General features: G+C 38.8%; 2 protein-coding genes and 1 pseudogene across 5 annotated transcripts in view; 1 reads left to right on the plus strand and 2 right to left on the minus strand.

Moving 5' to 3' along the window:
* Positions 1 to 1,079: 1,079 nt before the first annotated feature.
* On the minus strand, positions 1,080 to 2,056 carry LOC149049048 (uncharacterized; annotated as a pseudogene).
* A 4,539-nt stretch (positions 2,057 to 6,595) lies between these two features.
* LOC149049049 (NLR family CARD domain-containing protein 4-like) lies at positions 6,596 to 12,550 on the plus strand. Its single transcript, XM_089199580.1, has 3 exons — positions 6,596 to 8,099; positions 8,344 to 9,233; positions 12,314 to 12,550. Exons 1-3 carry the CDS (start codon positions 6,596 to 6,598, stop codon positions 12,548 to 12,550), a joined length of 2,631 nt encoding a protein of 876 aa, XP_089055706.1.
* A 2,347-nt stretch (positions 12,551 to 14,897) lies between these two features.
* LOC113668049 (guanylate-binding protein 6) overlaps positions 14,898 to 17,901 on the minus strand; it is a 36,912-nt gene continuing 33,908 nt past the window's right edge. For all 4 annotated transcript variants that reach the window (XM_089201443.1, XM_089201444.1, XM_089201445.1 and 1 more), the window contains 4 exons: positions 17,254 to 17,508; positions 16,841 to 16,963; positions 16,393 to 16,440; positions 14,898 to 15,501 (listed from right to left, as the gene is read on the minus strand). In XM_089201443.1, coding sequence (XP_089057569.1) covers positions 15,142 to 15,501; positions 16,393 to 16,440; positions 16,841 to 16,963; positions 17,254 to 17,508 — 786 coding nt within the window. In that variant the 3' untranslated portion in view covers positions 14,898 to 15,141. The remainder of the gene's footprint in view (positions 15,502 to 16,392; positions 16,441 to 16,840; positions 16,964 to 17,253; positions 17,509 to 17,901) is intronic.

Genomic DNA, 17,901 nt, shown 5'->3' on the forward strand with positions numbered 1-17,901 from the left:
GGAGGCAAAAGATGTAATTTGTGTAAATTAGAATTGACATAAACTATTATTTTGCCGGCACGGAACGGTGAACTGGGTTCTAGTGTAGCGTGCGTGAGACGGCGGTTAGGGGGTTTTAAAGAGAGACCGGTTAGTTATGCGTGTCATTCTACAGTCGGCCTCGCCGCGTCATCTTGCTTTGTTTAGTTAAGTTTTCACTTATTCTGTTAGCCATAATCTCGTTACCATCCGTGGTGGTCCCTTTCTTTCTCAGCTATTTTATGTAGCATCTCGTTTTATGCTCATATTCATGTTTTTAGGCTTTCTTTTATTAGTTTTGCTTTATAACCCAAAAGGCGACGCCATGGCATAGGTTGGGGTTACACGGTCCCTATTTTTCCAATAGTTGTTTTTTTCGGGTTTACGTGTCCGGCCGTGGCGTGTTCTTAGAATTACTGTAACCGTGGATTTTTATCACGTGAGTTAATAAAATGTATCATGGGCCTGGCTGACCGACGCGTCCATGCCTCCAAGTGTTGTTTTGTGTGTTCGGTTGTGTAGTGGAGGCAAAATTTCACGAAATGTGACTGTTGACATCGCCTTTCCTCGTCGCTCGCTTGTGTTCAGTCAGTTGTGAGGTTTCTGCCAATCTCACCGATGTAGAAGGCGTGACAGTCGGAGCGACTGATCTTATGAACGGCTCCCTGTCTGTTCCTCGGTTCGTCTTTGTCTGTGACGTTAGTTAGTAACTGACGTAGTGTAGTAATAGGTTTGTAAGCGACGTGGATGCGCGAGATGATTTCAAATATGCCATTTATGTACGGTGTGGTAGGAGGAGTTGCGTTGTCGTTAGCTTCGGTAGTGGTAGTAAGTCGGTGAGTGTCTAGTAATAATAATGATCTATTCACAGGATATCCACAACAAAAGATAGGGCTCTTCAACTGTGAAGGTCCTACAAAAGTGCTATCTATAAAAATTTAGATGTATTAGACAATACTCGAGAAAATTTATTACAAAACTACCAAGTTAGTGTATGATCGATACGCTTTTGCGGATATTTAATAAATGAATGCAAAAGCGGGCTTGAAGAAGGAAAGGTCTTACAAGGAAGACAAAGCACGCACTTTCAAAAATGTTTTACAGAACCTACATTCTTCCCTGAAGTTCGAGTAGTTTCTTATTTTGATTGGCAAATCATTAAAGACCATGGCTGTAAGTGCCTTGAACTGGTGGAACAAGTAACCTTGGCGCTACATCAGAATGAAGATGTCTCAAAGGCTTTACGACTTGAAGATTTTAGTAGGAAGGCCAGTTATAGGTATAGAGTGCTTTGAAGACAGTCTTTAAAAGCGAAAAGTCCCTAAGCTCCAGAATAGGTAGCCAACCAAGATTTAAAATAGTGGATAATACTGTTTACATACGTAGTTAAAAAAAACTAGCGATAGCGAACTAGAGCCTTTGTAGTCTGGCTGTGAGGAACTTCGGTAGAGGATCAAAGCAATATCACAGTAACTGATCTTAGATAAAATTGGTGTTTCTCCCAAATGTTTACGTAATTTGAAGTCAGTAAAGTTCCTTATTTTCCTTAAAATCCTCAGAGTCGCGTAGCAGGATTTAAAAATAGAATTTATATGAAATTCCCATTTAAGATTTGAGTCGATGTGTACTCCTAAGAGTTTTGCTACATCCAAACGTTCAAGTGGAGTGCCGGAGATCTTAAGTACGAACTCCAAATTCCCAATGGAATACACACATGCCATCTGTGAGGAGGAGATTAGCATCACCTTGGTCTTTTAGAGTTGAGGGCCAGGTTCGAGTCATTCGACCAGTCGCTAAGGCTTGCCAGGCTTATATTCATGCTTTCTACCGGATATGAAATCTGCGACGCAATACAGCTGGCGTATGTTGTTGTGTCGTTGGCATACTGGGAGCTTCTAACTGCTGGTGGAAGGATGCCTTGAAGATCCGCGACGTGGCGATTGAACAACATCGGTCCGAGGATTGAGCCCTGAGGGATTCCAAACTCGGATAGCGTAGGTGACGACTTGCGGTCATCGATCTGAACATAGTGTCTCCTGCCGGATAGGTAATTAACTAACCATTCAAGAACACTCTTTGAAAACAGAGGTGGTACAGCCTGGTTATCACCGTTTTGAAGCAAACAGCGTCAAATGCTTTTTTTAATACTGGTCCGGTTGTGGATGGACATCGCCACAGGCCATTAACAACTGATAAGTCGCAATACTTTTGGAATAATACGCGATCCTGGCCTTTCTGCGTTTAGTCTTTGTGTTCTTAGTGTAGCGCACCGAATTATGACGACAATCTATCATCCATAACAAGGATGACAACTGCCCTCTGAAGTATATTGCTTGACTTCCAATACATCTTAGCGTGAGGCATGCTGGTATTCCACAATACACAGTGTCTAAATGCGACGCAGTAATCCGCGACAAACGAGACAATGGATAGCTCCTTGTTAATGCAGCGTTATTATTCTGGATGCAAATCAAGATAGTCTGCGGAAAAAATCGAACGGAGAGTAGAGATACAGAACTCCTGATGTCTCCTTCAATTTCAGGTTGTGAGACTCCAGACCAGACGTAGTCGTGCTCCAGGGATTTAGACACGGGCCAGGATAATCCATAGTACGAGAAGAGTCGGTGAGGACCATATAAGGACCCACATTACGTAACTTGTTTTGGCGTGCCCACTCATTATGGATTCATCGTTGATCTCTATGTTGATGTTGAGCATACTAGCTGCGCTCGTCGCTTTGGAGTCCTGATAGTCGTGGCTTTGTGCCGAATGTCGGGTTGTAGGATGACTCGTCCAGTAATCTGTTTTGTGTCGGTTCGTTGTAAACTGTTGTTCATAATAAGTTGTCTTCACGGCTTACCAGGCAGTCTAGAAAAGGTAATTTAACATTTTCTTCGACCTCTCTGTTAAACTGTATGTAAGTGTTGTGTCCATTAAGGTGGTGGTGAAATGCGTCGATTTCGGCGTGTTGTACGGCGGTAAATTTCTCGTCAACGTAGCATAACCAAAGCGGTATCTTTTGTCGGCAAGTCTAAAGGCCGCGTTTCTCGATGTTTTGCATCACAATTTCTGTTACCACAACAGAAACTGGAGACTCCATAGCTGTACCGTGTAACTGTTTGTAGTGTTTACCGTTGTAATGGAAGTAAGTTGACTTTAGGCAAAGCTTTAGTAAGTCCATGATGTCCTCTGCAGGAATCATTGTGTAGCTCAGTGCATTTTGCAAATAAAAACAGTGTGGAAGAGGTGTACCTTTCTTGAAGATATGGTTTTCTTTTTCGTTGAATAATCAAGAGAGATTGCAACAAATTCAGAAACAGGGTAGTAACATTTTCAAAAAACGAGACAATGAATGAACTCGTCCGCTGTATTGTTAATGTAAAGGCTTGTCCATAAATCTTACCACTACTTCCCCCCTCCCCCCACCCCATTGTTATCATGGTCCCCCCAGTTAAGGATAAGCACACACATACTGAGCAGGTAGTTTGATGATGTCCTCATTGGAGGTGTCACATGATTCGTTTGTCCTTCCTCACATACTCGTTGAAGGAATCCTCTTGTAAATTTTCACTTTGGAAGCGTTAGTGAGTGTACATGCTTTTTCTAGCGTTTCAGTATTGTCAAGTTACATCACATTTTTATAGTTTGCCAAAAAACCATTGAATGTTAAAAGGCAGGGGTTTATGTCGTCAGTATTTCAAACATGATGCGTAATTCGCTTAATGTTTTAGTTCACACCAATCTTTTTCAGCTGTTTTTGCAAATTTCGTGAAACAATAGTAAATTTATTGGTGAAAAACAGAGACTTCTTTCAACTTCCTCTGAAAATAATGCGTGACAAGTAACGAAAATATGTACATCAGTATTTAAATAGAGAAACTGTTCAGTGTAAATTTTGTTGGGTTGCGCTTCCTTTATTATTGCAGTGTGCCGAGTCTGCTCCTTAAGTTTGCGTTTTATACCAAGTTGCAAGTGCTTTAATTAATTTCTTATATCTTGAAGAGTCAGTGATTATAAACGCGAAACGAAAAAAGGGAGCAGAAAAACGTAACTCTTCCTCTCAAATTTGTGTGAGCATATGTATGAGTTTTACTGTCCATTTGCTCCTTGGATTCAATCCGGTACGATACAAGAAAGGCCACCGATTTCCGCCCCAGTATTCTATAGAAACTAATCTTTTCATTTCTTGCACTATGACTTTATTTCTCAAAGGAACTTTAACTTGCGCAGCCATCTTTAATACATGTTGGATGAGATAAGTTGCTCCATAACTTCGAGTAAAGGGTAAGTTGAAATAGCAATCGGTGATAAGAAGAGTCAGCCACTTACTTAGTAGTCTATAAATAGACTTGACAAAATAATAGCGAGATCCAGGTATTTTTGTCGGCTCCACAGAATAAGTGTTGAAATCATTTCGAATAAGAATTTTTATCGTTTATCGGCCAGCTTTGATTTAAATTTAAGACAACATCCTTCTTTCTTGGTGGAGTTACGATTATAGTCCTCTATCTAATTTTGGGATCCGTAGTCAAATGAAAGAACGAGTAAAATCGGTATGACTGACCAAAGTACATTTATTTCTTCAATTTCGTTCTGTCGCAGAAAGTGCTTAAGACCGAAAGGAAGGTTATAATTAACAAATAAGCTAATGATTTACCAATAAAATCAATGCAAAACTTGTCCTTTTTGGATGAAAATTCTGTAACATAGATGGCTCCTAGGGAGAAGTTGCTTGGCTGCAAGGGACATTTTGAGGTTTCCATATGCTGTAACCATTAAAGTGTGTCGTTTTACAAGTCGAAGAGAACTCACGCGATTACATTTTACTAGCAAATGGAAAGGCCCTTATTCTCTGATCGCGTTTTTATTCACTGTAATCATAAAAACCACAATCCCCTGTAATTATACTCGTGTTGCTTGAATAATTTTCGTTCTCTTACCGTAAGGTAGCCCCGCTTGATACGTTTTACCCAATAGAATAGTTTAGACGTTTATGCATGTTTTGTATACTGACTGATTTGAGATACATGTACTACAACAGCATGCGGAGGTGAACCTCATCTCTGGTACAGTGGGCAGATCTTGATGATTGCCAAAACGGAAATAACTTTATGGAATTTCACTCGTTTCCTGCCTTGTGCGCTCATAAAATTTGTCAGTGAAGTTGAGTCCGCTAGACACAAGTTCCGTGACTCAGTACCATCATTTGTCACGCAACATTCAACATGTCCTCAAATAGGCACGGAATGTTTTTACTCCAGTATTTCATTGAAAATTTCTCTTTTTTTTTTTGGTATAAAGGTCATCTATAATATGTTGAGCCAAACTATTACCACTACAAGGAGTGATCAATAACAATGAAACATATTTTAAAAACATTCAGGACTTCCGGCTTGCGGCTTATCACGTGACTGGCAAGCTTGAGTGGCCGTGGAATGCAGAGTTCCCTCGTGAAATCAACTGAGTGATTGAGTGAAGTTAACATTTTGGCGAAAGAATCCTTGCGTTTCCTCCTTTCAGCTCGGCTCTGAACTTGTAAAACAGTTCGTTATGTAAATTTCATTTAACCAAGTTGAAGTTGTACAAGTTGAAGTTGGCGTGCCCGGTGACCCCCACCCCCCAACCCCATCTTCCTTTCCCCTGCCTTTGTAAAATAAATATGTGTAGATCCAGCAAAATGACATGAATAGATGTAATATGTACTACTCGCTATCCTCTCATCTTGATGCTTTGCTGTGATGACTTTATGTTTGTTGTCAAGCAAGGAGTTCTTAGTGACGAAGATTTAGAGAGGCTTTCGCAGAAATTCGAAAAATGGAAGAGAGTCGGCAGCAAGATTAACGGCGTTTGACAATGAAAATAGAGAATGGTCTGAAAAAATCTTCAAAAGGTTATTACATTAGCAAGAGAGGGAAGGCTCGGCTGCAACATACTCATAAGACATCTTGAATCTCCCGCTTTACCCCTTCCCTCCTTTTAGCCAAACCCCCATTTTAGAAACCACAAATAACCCAATCGGTCCCGCGAGGGGCTAATGTTCGAAGTTTCAGCTTTAGAAACTCATAGTTACTACAATATTTGAGATTTTCCCTAATGTTTGTCTTAATAATAATTTCACTTGTCACAGAAGAAATCAATATATCTTTTAAGATTTTCGTGTAGCGGAACAAACAGTAACCTCGATTACCAGCCGCTGTTCGTGAAATGAGCCCCCGCTTCTCCACTTCACGGGAGGATCGGAGACTGTACTGGAGAATTAGGGGCAAATCGAACCCCCCAACCCCCCCCCCCCCCCCCAAAAAAAAAAAAAAAAAAAAAAAAAAGAAACACCATAGTGATCAGATAGTGAAAATGTGAATATTTACTTTTGGAATTATGGAGTGACGTCGTCAAAGTTACAAATTACAGATAGAAAGAAATATTCTCCTTATTGTTTAAAAACCCTTCTCGAGTAATTTTCTTTTCGATGTGGGAGAAAGAGAATTTTTACCAAGCTACTTATTTTTTGTCTACAGACTCGTCTGTAACAGAATTTTGGGAATGGTACCGGAATCAGTTGAGGGCGCTTTACAACACCATGTGTCAAGTGAAAATAACACCATGGGACCCAGACAACACCGTACACATTAATGACATTTACATACAAGTAACGTTTTTACAAGACCACAGGAAACCTGACGGGACAACGAAAAAAAGGCTGGGAGACAGCAGTGAAGTATTTGAAGGTGACGAACATCATCCCATCCGTAGACGAATTCTGGTGTATGGAAGACCTGGAATAGGAAAGTCTACTTTCACTCAAAAAGTAGCTGTGGATTGGGCAAATGGCAGAAAGAAGATCCTCGAAAAGTTCAATATTTTACTGTTAATCAGGTTACGAGACGTTTGTGGTATTTCGGACCTCTGTACCATGTTAAAAACAGCGGAACTGTTGTCTGCTGATGACCCGATGGCAGTCAATAACTTGTGTGAATATGTCCGTCAGAACCAGGAAAAAGTGCTGCTCATTTTGGATGGATATGATGAGTACAGCGGTGAAAAATCATCCCTAATTCACCAGATTTGGAGAGGCAGTCAACTAAGAGACTGTTGTGTAATGATCACAACGCGGCCAGTGAAAGAGGATGAGCTTAGAGTGCCAAGTCACGCTCAGTTTGAACTTAACGGGTTCGATAGCTGGGAACAGAAGAAACAGTTTGCAAATAAGATTCTTCCTGATGAGGAAGATGTTGAAGGGCTACTTGAATACCTAAGAAAGCATGACCTCATGAAGATGGCAGAGATTCCGCTATTGTTGTTGATGTTGTGTCTTCTGTGGAAGAAGAAAAAACCTCAATTACCAACATCTCGTGCGGAAATTTACGTAGAATTTATTCAGACTCTCTTGGATCATATGGCTATTAAAGACTCAGACAACGTCGCAACAGATAAAAGCATAGATGAATATCAAGAGGAACTTTCCAAAATAGGAAAACTTGCATTCGATGCTCTTTTGGAGGGCTGCCTTCATTTTAACTTCAGTAAATTTCCGCCTGGTAATCTCTTCGAGAAGCTTATTCATGTCGGTTTTTTCCAAGTTTCCAAACTTTCTGCTTTGAACCGTGAGAAGATCGTGTCTTTTCTTCACAAGTCCGTTCAGGAGTTTCTTGCCGCTTGGTTCATCGTTCAAGAAGCGAAGGTTAAGAAGAATGAAACCGTCACCTGCTTGTCAGGAATGGATACGTTTGAAAAGTCAAGGAAGATGGCAGAAGTTCTAAAATTCGTTCGTGAGTTGTCATCAGAAGCTGCTGGCATTGTTTTTGATCATCTACGTTATGTCGGAGAGAAAGAAGGTCTCACAAATTACAATTTTACTAGGACGCCTTCTGTCGAAGATTTGACTCATGCACAAAGGGAGTTTATTCTATTCTGTGTCGATTATTTGTTTCGTTGTCCAGCCTCAGACAGACTAGCTGTGTATTCTGCATTTCTCTCATGTGTTAACCATGTTGTAATGCTTTATGACGAACACGTGTCTACTGCTGCTGAGAAAAACTTCTTCAAAGGCACCGCCAGTTTTCCAAACTATTTATTTTACTCAGGTTGGAAGAGTAATTTATTTTACTCAGATTGGAAGAGTTATTATGATGATTTTCTATCCATATTGTTTGACTTGAACGCGGTCCTTTTAACGTGCTCTGGAGAAATTAAAGTATTTTAAAAAATACGCCGATTTACGCAAGGCGGACTTTTTCCTCAAAAAAAGCGAAATGAGAAACTTTATTTATCTACGTCGCATAACATATGCTGTTCTTCGTTCTAAACTGTTTCATGAACTGATATCAGCGCCGGTTTGTTCTTCTCAGCCACCTGTGGATAATCTGCGAAATAATGAAGACGACAACATTGCACTGTCTTTGACTGAGAACAGATCTGACCAGACACAACAACATTGTTTGTCACTGGTGAGAGAGGTTGATTTATTTCTGCCAACAGTTGAGGATTTTGTTCTGTTGAAGAACTTGTTTCCCTTCTTAACAGCTCCTCGAGATATTGCTCTATGGGGAAGCGTGACAGATGGCTTGGAAGTTAATTCGATTGAGAGCGTGATTCACAGAATTAATTTTACTGACAATCTCCACAGTTTAGAACTTTATTGTATCAATCTAACAGAAAAGTGTGCTGCTTTTATTGCTGAGTCACTGCACCACTCTCCAAACTTACATGAACTCTGCTTGTCACGGAACCCCTTACACAGCGGTGTGAGTCATTTGGCTGAGAATCTTCATCACGTGCCACAGTTGACTATTTTAGAGTTAAATCATGTACAAATGGGAGAAAAGGAATGTGCTGCACTGGCTGCCTCATTACAGCACTTAAACAAGTTAAAAAAACTGAATATGGCTCACAATGCACTGGGTCACGGGATCATTGAACTGGCCAAGAACCTGAACAGTGTGCCCAATTTGACTCAGCTGGACCTGTCGTATACAAATATGGGTGAAGATGAAGCATCAGCACTGGCTCGTGCACTAAAGGATGTACCAGAGCTGAACAATCTGGATCTAAGGTGGAATCCACTTGGCAGAGGAGTCAGGAACCTGGTTCAGCATCTCAGCAGTGTTCCAAAGCTGAAGTACCTGTCTCTGTTTAGTGTTCAGATGACAAAGACAGAGATTGAAGAGTTGTTTACAGCAGTAAAAGGGAGAGGCATCACTTTGTTCACTGATTACCATGTAAAAGTCTTTTTGTTGTTTCACTCAGTTGTATCTAATCTTTAGTTAGACGTTCCTCAGAAAAGCACTAGATATTGTTTCCAGCAAGTTGCTTTTGATAAAATTTATCAGAGTAGTCTGCTTGGGAAACAATGTAGACATCAGGAACAGTCACTGTTTTCGAAATTTTCTATTTCTATTTTGTGACATCAGGAGCCATTGCTGGGGATGGCGGAGACCGTAAACAGCCCATGTTAAGTACTTTAATGGTTCATGTATTGCTTCTTTGACTATGGTTTCCAGAAAATTTGTCTAAGATTAAATTAAGACAGAAACAAATTTAGCTTTCAAAACTTTGATATTATTTACAGACAGTAGTTTCCAGTGTAGTGGATGCTTGATCACTGAAACCTAATTGTAAACTTTGGGAGTTTGATTCATTCGAGTTCATTCGATTGGCCTTTGAGTTTTAGCGAAATCTTGTTAGAGAAATCTTCTGTAGCTATGCCTTACATAAGAGAGAGAAAAAGATGAATTGTGAGAATTTTTCTTGGACCAAACTTCTTTGCGAAATGTTAATTTTTGAATTTTTTAGGCTTGTGTTGTTATTATGGGATGCTTTTATTTGGGTTTGATTATGTGACCTGAAATTACTGTTAACCCATACATGCTTTGGATTCGGTGAAGTTTTTCTCTACAATCTGTGCCAGCATCTATATTCGTTTTTATTAACAGGAAGCCTTAACCCAACAAAATAGAAAGAACCAAAAAAAAAAGGTTTTTTTCTTGTGTTAAATGCAAATGCGTGTTTTAAAAAGCGAAAGTCATGTTGATTCTGTTGTCATAAATTTACGTTTTAAAGGTTTGTACTGATGATAGGAAATAATTCACCAAAAGTTGTAGGTGGAATGATTAACATCAAAAAAGAAACTGACACGGTGCTATAATTTACTTGCACTTAAATGGTTTCATTCTTCTTATTTATCAGTTGGATTCTTTTTGTCTTTAGCTGCACTGCTCATGTTGAGTAACTCTGTCAGATGCTCGTAGGGCCCTCGGTCGCCTTTGTCATAGAAGCCTTTTTTATTTTTTTTTAGAAAAATTAAAGAACAACATTGTAAAAAGTGAATTTGTCAAAATGACTATTTCAAACCTTACACTCTAAAACCCTTTAAGTGTGTTAAACGAAAATATATGGCTAAACCATACCAACATAGAATAAAGAGCAAAGTACTCCGGGTTTGGTAATAAGGAAAAAAGAGAAAATGGCGAGAAGCAATTGAAAAAAGAAGAGAGGCGGGCATGAAATTCGATGGGTAAATTTTTTTTTTCCGAGGAGGGAGGGGGAGACTGTGTACTCGTATTGCATAAAAGAGGAAGAAAGATGAAAAAGGAGAGGAAAAAATCAAGAAGAAGTGTTTTAGAGGGTCACCTCTGACAAGTGCTTCGGCTCGTTTCCATTCTGTATCCAAAATTAGAGCAAAATTACCACGTCTTGAATAAAATAAAGCATCTGCACAGACTAATTAAACTAGTGGAGGGAAGAAGCCTTTTTGAGGCGCAGTTTCCATTGACATCTCATTCAGCTGAAAGATCTAGAAAAGACGTTATGTTATGCAACCAGTAAAATTAGTGCTTTACGAATGAAGCATTGCTGTGCATCATGCGTAAGCGCCCTGCTAGCAAACAAACGAAAAAGAAAAAGAAATCATTTTAAAAGCTTAAACTTCATAGGTGCGACCCGTGACACGCGAACACTAGTCAAACTCGGCACTGCGCTCTAATTTTCTCGCTCTTAAATGGTTTCCTTATTCTTATTTATCAGTTGATTTTTTTTCTTCGTTGGCTACACTGCTCATATTTTGTAACTGTCAGATGATTGTAGGGCCCATCGGTCTTCCGCGTCACATAAGCTCATTTTTGAAGAAAAATTAAAGAACGACATTGTTGATGATGAAGTTGCTCAACTAATTATCGTATGTGTTTGTCTCTGCTTGGTCTCGTGTCAGTGTAAATCCTAAAAAGTGATATATTTTTGAACTTCAATTTGGCACACACCGTGGAGCTGATTCTTTGTACACTTTACGCAGCTTCCCATATTTTTGTGACATCCCTGAACATAAACAATTCTTATTCTCATCGCCATCACCAGAATAAAGGACCTGCCTTCGTTACTCGTTGCTGTCTTGTCTTTCCTGTGGAGTGTGGGCGTTCCTTTTTGCTTCTAGGAATACGGAAATGGTACATCTTCCTTCCAATCTCAAAACTAAGCAAACTAGAAACTACTGTAGCATGAAATAATACGAGGATAGCTAAGGAGGCGTTAGTTCAGCGAGGCACAAGTGAGAACATTTAAGTTGTTTTGAATTTGTTTTTTTATCATTATTTTTTTTAAGTGTCTCGTATATGATTGATACAGTATTGTAAGAAAAGTACGGTTTTATTGAGAGGATGCTTCAAGGAAGGTGAAGAAAAACATTAAAGCGAGAACACCGGATCATCAAAAAGAAATATTTAGAGTTGTCTGACTTACAATCGTGTAACAATTATGTTGGTGGAGAAGTTAACTGGAATAAAACTCGTTGCATGTAGTCGTACAAGGTTGGAAAATTATTGAATGATTTGAATGATTTGTATACGAAAAATAGTTTCGAAGATATTAGACAGTTTTCGTCCCTTTAAAAAAAATTAATATTTATTGTAGTTTATGTGTTTGTGAACCTTCATCTCATTTTAATCGCCAGGGACCATTGTTGTTTGTTATTTGAAACTGAGATCTTTTTCCTTGCTGTAAAATAAAGTCTTGTAGTCACTTGTAGATATTTGAATTCAAAATAGAATGTTCTCTTTCACTGCTCGCTATATGGACAAATGTATTTGAATGCGACGAATATTTATCTTGTGTGCTAATATGTAATTTGAGTGTTGCATAGAATTAATGAAACAGGTGTATTTTTCCAAGCGAAGGAAACTTAACATTCCGATATACGTGGGGAGTATCAAGGTGCTTTAAATATTTATCTGGTGTGAAAATGCAAGTTGAGAGTTTCACATAATTGGTGCTGTGGTTGATGTTGTGTCCTTTTTTTGTCCTGTGTTAGGTAATTGATATAGCAGGTGAAAGGTTGATCCTTCGACGTCTTACAAAAGCTGAGCTGAAAAAAAAAGGAATAAGATTCAGAAAAGAGCAAGATGGTGACGACGACGACGATGATGATAATGATGATGATGACGACGAAGAGGAAGATAGCGATGATTTCGATGATGAGAAGATGATGATGATGATGATGAAGCTGACTGAACGGACGAAAGAAAAGGTTCCATGGCAACTGATTTAGCGAGCAGTAAGAAGAATGATATTTCATTATATATTCTATCAAATATTTTTGGTCGCGCGCGGGATTGGTCTGAATGCATCGTGTGACCGAATATCCACTAGCTCAAAACTGCAGAATATCCTTGAATAAACCCTACCTGATATTCCCCGATTTTCAAACTTTTCGTCCGTTAGGGTTGTTGTTTGCTGTTGGTTGTTACAGAAGAAAGGACATGTTTTTGTGTTCATACAGTTGTACCAGCGAACACTGAAAAGTGAACATCTTACGTAATAAACGGTGAACTGTTCGTAAACACTTTCCCCGCGCGTTGCAAAAATAATTCAAGGAAGATAAACACAATAGCCTCCATTTGGCGCAAGAATATTTTCGTACATTTGTCCTTAGATATTATCTGTTGCTCAAAGCTTTCACTTTTCCTTGAGCTTTACTCTCGGAAACTTTTCGCATCTCGGAACAGACAACTTCCGAACAGCAACAGAAACGAAAAACAATGTGCAGATATTCGCGCCAAATGGAGACTACTGTTTATTTAGAATTTGGCAAATTGCTGGACGTGCTTACTGTCTCTTACGGACCTACACCTATATTTCAGCATAACGTATAAGAGCAGCGTCGAGTTCAAATTGGAAACTTAGATAATTAACCGTAGGTATTTCCCTCCTCAGATCACGCAAATTTTAGTGATTTCACGTTGTTGTTTTGCAGGGGACTGCTGAGAAATGAACTGAGTTTTAAAACGCATGTGCTAAGCCATTGTTCTGCTCATAATTTAGACCTTTAGTTTGTCGTGGTGGTTTGCTGAAGTTCCCAAATTTCTAGTCCCGCGTGAAACGTCTTATACTGTATATTATACTTATACCGGAAATGCAAGTTCTTTTCAGCAGTAAAATACCTGGATGTTACTCAGTGTTTTCGCCGATCTGAACGCAAAACGAATTTCTTAGGATATCAGAGTAAAATAGTTTAGCATAGATCCCAAACGTGGCTTTTTGACGCGAAGAAAGAAAGACTCCTTTAGTCGTCTGTGCCAGGCTCTCCTTTTTTGGAGACAGTCAAGAAAGGTGCGAGGTGAGACATTGGAGGTCTGGGAAGGAGTGAGAGGAGCTTCCTTTCCTTCCCAAACCCCAATTTTCACTCTCCCAATAATTCGATCTTTTCAAGCAGCTGAGACCCTAGCAGAAGACAAGCTCGATTTATTTAAATGGATTAATTCAAATTAATTAACTCAATTACTTCAAACTAATTAGTTCAATTAATTTTAATAAGCAGACAAGCTTATTTTCTCCTTACGGAAAAACCGACTTTGAGAAAAGGAACAGATGAATGATTCCTTGAGCTTGGATCAGTTCACAGGCAGCATTGGGCTTTCAAGTAGGCTTATTTTTCGATGCTTTACACTGATGATGCTTGAAATTGGAGATGTATGGAAAATCTTTAATTGTCAGAAAATTTTAAGTCGATAATTGGTGTTACAAGCTTAAATGCTTGTTTGTCTCACTTGTCATTGTAAATAGCAATTTCGTTGGTATATTTTTACCCAACGTTGTGACTTTTTTTAGCCTCACTTTTATTGATTTATTAAAAGGATTTTTGTGAAATATCCTTGTCTCTTTGTAGTTATAGATGGCATGAGTGGTTGAAAAAGACCCTAGATACGACCTCTATCCCTGTTGCCTGGATCCTAAAGCACAGCCATTGAAATAGTTCTTTAACGGCTGAACGCACCACGCATAGAATGATATTTGTGTGCAGAGTTTGAATACAAGTGACTAGTATGTAGTCTTTAGTTCGATATAGGCAGCCCCTGTATGAAGGAAAAACTGGTTAATTTTCTTGGTTCTGATTTGCTTTTTTTCCTCGATAATTTATCGCAGAATCTGTCGGCCTGACTTGTGTAACAATAATGCCTTTCGTGTCCCACCGAGCGACCGTTTTTAATATTGTTTTTGATGATTTGTTTTTGTTTGCATGTTTGTGTTTTTTTCCTATAACTACCGTCGTTCCTTAAGTTGTTTCATTCAGTCGGCCGACATTAAAAGACATCTAAACATCCTCTCCTTTTTACTGCTGTGATTTAATTCTATCAAATGCTAAACCTGGCGACGGGAAAAACACAAAAGGCGGGAAAAAAGACGGAAATCATTGCAAGCAGTCTCCTTTTTTGTCGTTTGTCCCCTTCCTCCCCCATTTCTCTTCCGCAAGAGCGCACCGAAACAAGCTTGATATCCCAAACATCTAGGATATTTCTCGTACACAGCTTACGATGGTTAGGTAGGTTTCGGGCTTAATTCTCCCGAAAGGGGATTTTGCTTGCGCCAGCTATTAAATAACCAGAAGAGCAGATTGGTTTATTTTTTCAAATTATTTTATTTTAGATCACATTCAAGTTGTTTTGCAGCCCAATTGGTATCACGGAGAACGCACAATTTTCACTTCATATATAAAATCACCATCATATCCATTGGCGGAAAACGTGTTACATAACTTTAAGGTTGTTAACTCGTTGCAAATTATAATTAACTGGAAGCTGATATAATGCCACTATTTAAAAATTGAACCAGTGTTCATGATAAGGGATAACTTTAGAGGCTTTACATAACGCTACACTTTGATAAGGTGCTAGCAACCCCGCCCAAGACTGGTATCATTTGCAGCGCTCTGTCAAAGAATCCCGGCTTTTGAACTTGCCGTTGTCGCCTCTGATTGAGTAGCAGCTGTTGTCTCAAGCTCTCCACTGTCTTCTCCATGCCTTCATTTGATTTTTGCATTTGTGCTAGTCGTTGGCTGAGTACTTGGTTTTCTTGCATGAAATTTCGTCTGTGTTTTTCAACTTCCATCATTCTCGCCTTTACCATGTTCTCCATTTGTTGCCGTTGGACCGCTGCTTCAGCTTCCATCTGTTCACGGAGTCTCTTTTTTTCTTGCTCCTGTTTTGCTTGCAGCATTTCCATCTAATTACCAAACAGGAAAAAGTTTAGGTCAGACAGCTATAGGAGAGTCTTGATGAAAAATATTATGGCATCTACTCTTGTTCACCTCTGTGCTAAAATCATCAAATTTCTCAGTCACTCAGAATGAATTTCTGATAAAATTACTGAAAAATCTTTCACAGAAAACACTAAGTGGGATAAATTCTTGCTAGCGTTATTCATTCTAAAGATATATTTTGAGACATTTGAAGGTAAAGTTATTATGAGGTAATATTCTTATAACAAAAAAATTAAGGAATAATCAATCTAAGTTGACACATCATAAAATTACATTGGAATGGAACCAAGAGAAAATAAGCAGGCAGAGAGGGAGGCCCTGGCACGAGGACTCGTTCAGACAAGATGTCAGCCTTTTGTTTGTTTTTATTTCACCTGCTCTGGTACCAAATCGGATGTTACTCAAAAAACCTAGTTCCCACGAATGAGTGTACTCACGCTTTTTTAAAAGGCTTACTTTTCTACGTCTTTAATTGAATTTCATTATATTTCATCGCCATGAAATTCGTGTGTCTGTGCTTTCTGGAATCAAAGATGTGCATGTTTATTGCTTCCGTCTGAGAAGGCAAAACTCACAAAAAGCAGTCAATGGTCCTCTTTGTTCCTTTATTCTCTTTTTGTGATCTGCACAAATGGAAATCGTCAAATGATAGATTTGACGATTTTTGAAACGTGGAGTGAATTCTTTAGTGATTGTGAAAATGTCGAATCAATATCAGAATCTGATCAACTGCACACCTACCCCTCCCCTGACCCAACATTAACCCTAACTTGTTATTTTTGTATTGTTGTTGAGTTAGGGGAGGGGTAGGTGTGCAGTTTCTCAGATACTGACATTGACTCAAAATGTCTTACTTCCTTATGGCGCTGACGATTTTCTTGTTGTAAACGTTCGTGTTCCTCCTTAAATGAGAACGAAAAGTCACATGCTTTGTCTAGCAGATGATTAAATTCTATATCCTCGCCATTAAAACTAAATTAATATAGCAATGTTTTTGACAAAGAACAGAGAAAGAAAGCATGAACTTCAATCGGCTTTTGTTCTCTTATTAATCAGTTGATTAAGTTTGTTGAAGATAGGATGTTATTTTCCGTTCCTTTTCTTTAGCCCTCAGAACGTTAACAAAAACAATTCCTATTCCATTTTCCAATCCCAATTTTCCTTTTTCTTTCCCTCTTCCCATTTCCCTTTTTCCTATTCTTCATTTCCGATTCTCCGTTCCCAGCATTTATCATTCTCAATTTTTTTTTCCGTTAAAAAGTAATATGATTATTAAGTCGATTAAAATTGCGTCATCAGTACCTCAAGTTTTATCTTCTCTTGCTCTTGATAGGCTTTGGCGGCAATTTCTCGACTCAAGTTCTCGTCAAAGTCCTTTAATTGTTTCAGCACGCCCAAGTATTGTTGCATTTCTGTCATAAGTTCCTGTGATAAAAGTAGAACTTTCGCTTACATCGTTGCTTTGTCTGTTGGTTTTCTTTGTGGTAACTACCAAGAGATTATAAAGTTATATTCTCTAGTAACAACATAATAGTTACTAAGACCAAGAATCGCAATGTACTTGTATTAAAGGAACTGAATTTGGTTTGTATTTTTTTGCTGTCCGTGAAACTATTAACGTCAATGAAAAAAAAAAGGAAGACAGATTAGAAACCTCATTAATTTGTCTCATTTCTGGTCTGAATTTTTAATTCCAAATAAAAAACCCTATTTACCGGATGAAACTCGAAGAACACAGCAGCACAAACTTGTTTAGCTCCGGTGGCACGAGCTTTGTAGTCCTGCTCAATCTTTTTGTAACCTGCTACAATGTCATCGAACATGACTTTGGCGCCTTCCTTTCCATGGAGCTGGTCGAGGATTGGATCCAAGTGTTGCTTTTTGAGTTGCTTCAGGAGAGCGTCACAAGCCTCTCGCGTAAACTGATCATTCTCAGTCTGCCACGTGACATAATCTCGGTCAGCAAAAGACTGAGAAATAAAAATAAAAAATAAAAAAAAGCCCTTTTATATTTACAGTAAATACCAGTGTTCATCTTTGCGTGCTGTTGTTTGTTCCCAAACTTTAACTGGACATTTATTTGTTGTTTCTGTGAGTAACTTGTGCCAAAATAATTGAAATTTACGAACATTCTCCCCCAGTAAGTCCAACAACGAATGTTGGGAAGCACTGTAACTATTATTTCGTGGCATTCATGGTTGTATAAGCAGACAGTTACTAAATATTTATCACTTATAAATTAGAGTTAGGTCAATTAGATGCCGCCATGAAATTAACAAGCAGTAGCCTCCACCTGGCGCGGAAACGTGCACGAAAAATAGTCATCAGAAAATGTGTAACGACAAGCGTTGGGAAAGCTTGAG

This window comes from Pocillopora damicornis, chromosome 3 (assembly GCF_964200805.1).
Source record: "Pocillopora damicornis chromosome 3, jaPocDami1.2, whole genome shotgun sequence".
Classification (NCBI taxonomy): domain Eukaryota; kingdom Metazoa; phylum Cnidaria; class Anthozoa; order Scleractinia; family Pocilloporidae; genus Pocillopora; species Pocillopora damicornis.

Bases quoted from the DNA above. Each gene is read 5' to 3' on its own strand.
- LOC149049049 (XM_089199580.1), top strand. From the start codon at position 6,596: ATGTGTCAAGTGAAAATAACACCATGGGACCCAGACAACACCGTACAC. The intron at 8,100-8,343 runs GTTGGAAGAGTA...AACTGATATCAG, and splicing joins AAACTATTTATTTTACTCAG to CGCCGGTTTGTTCTTCTCAG. The intron at 9,234-12,313 runs GTAAAAGTCTTT...GTCCTGTGTTAG, and splicing joins CTTTGTTCACTGATTACCAT to GTAATTGATATAGCAGGTGA.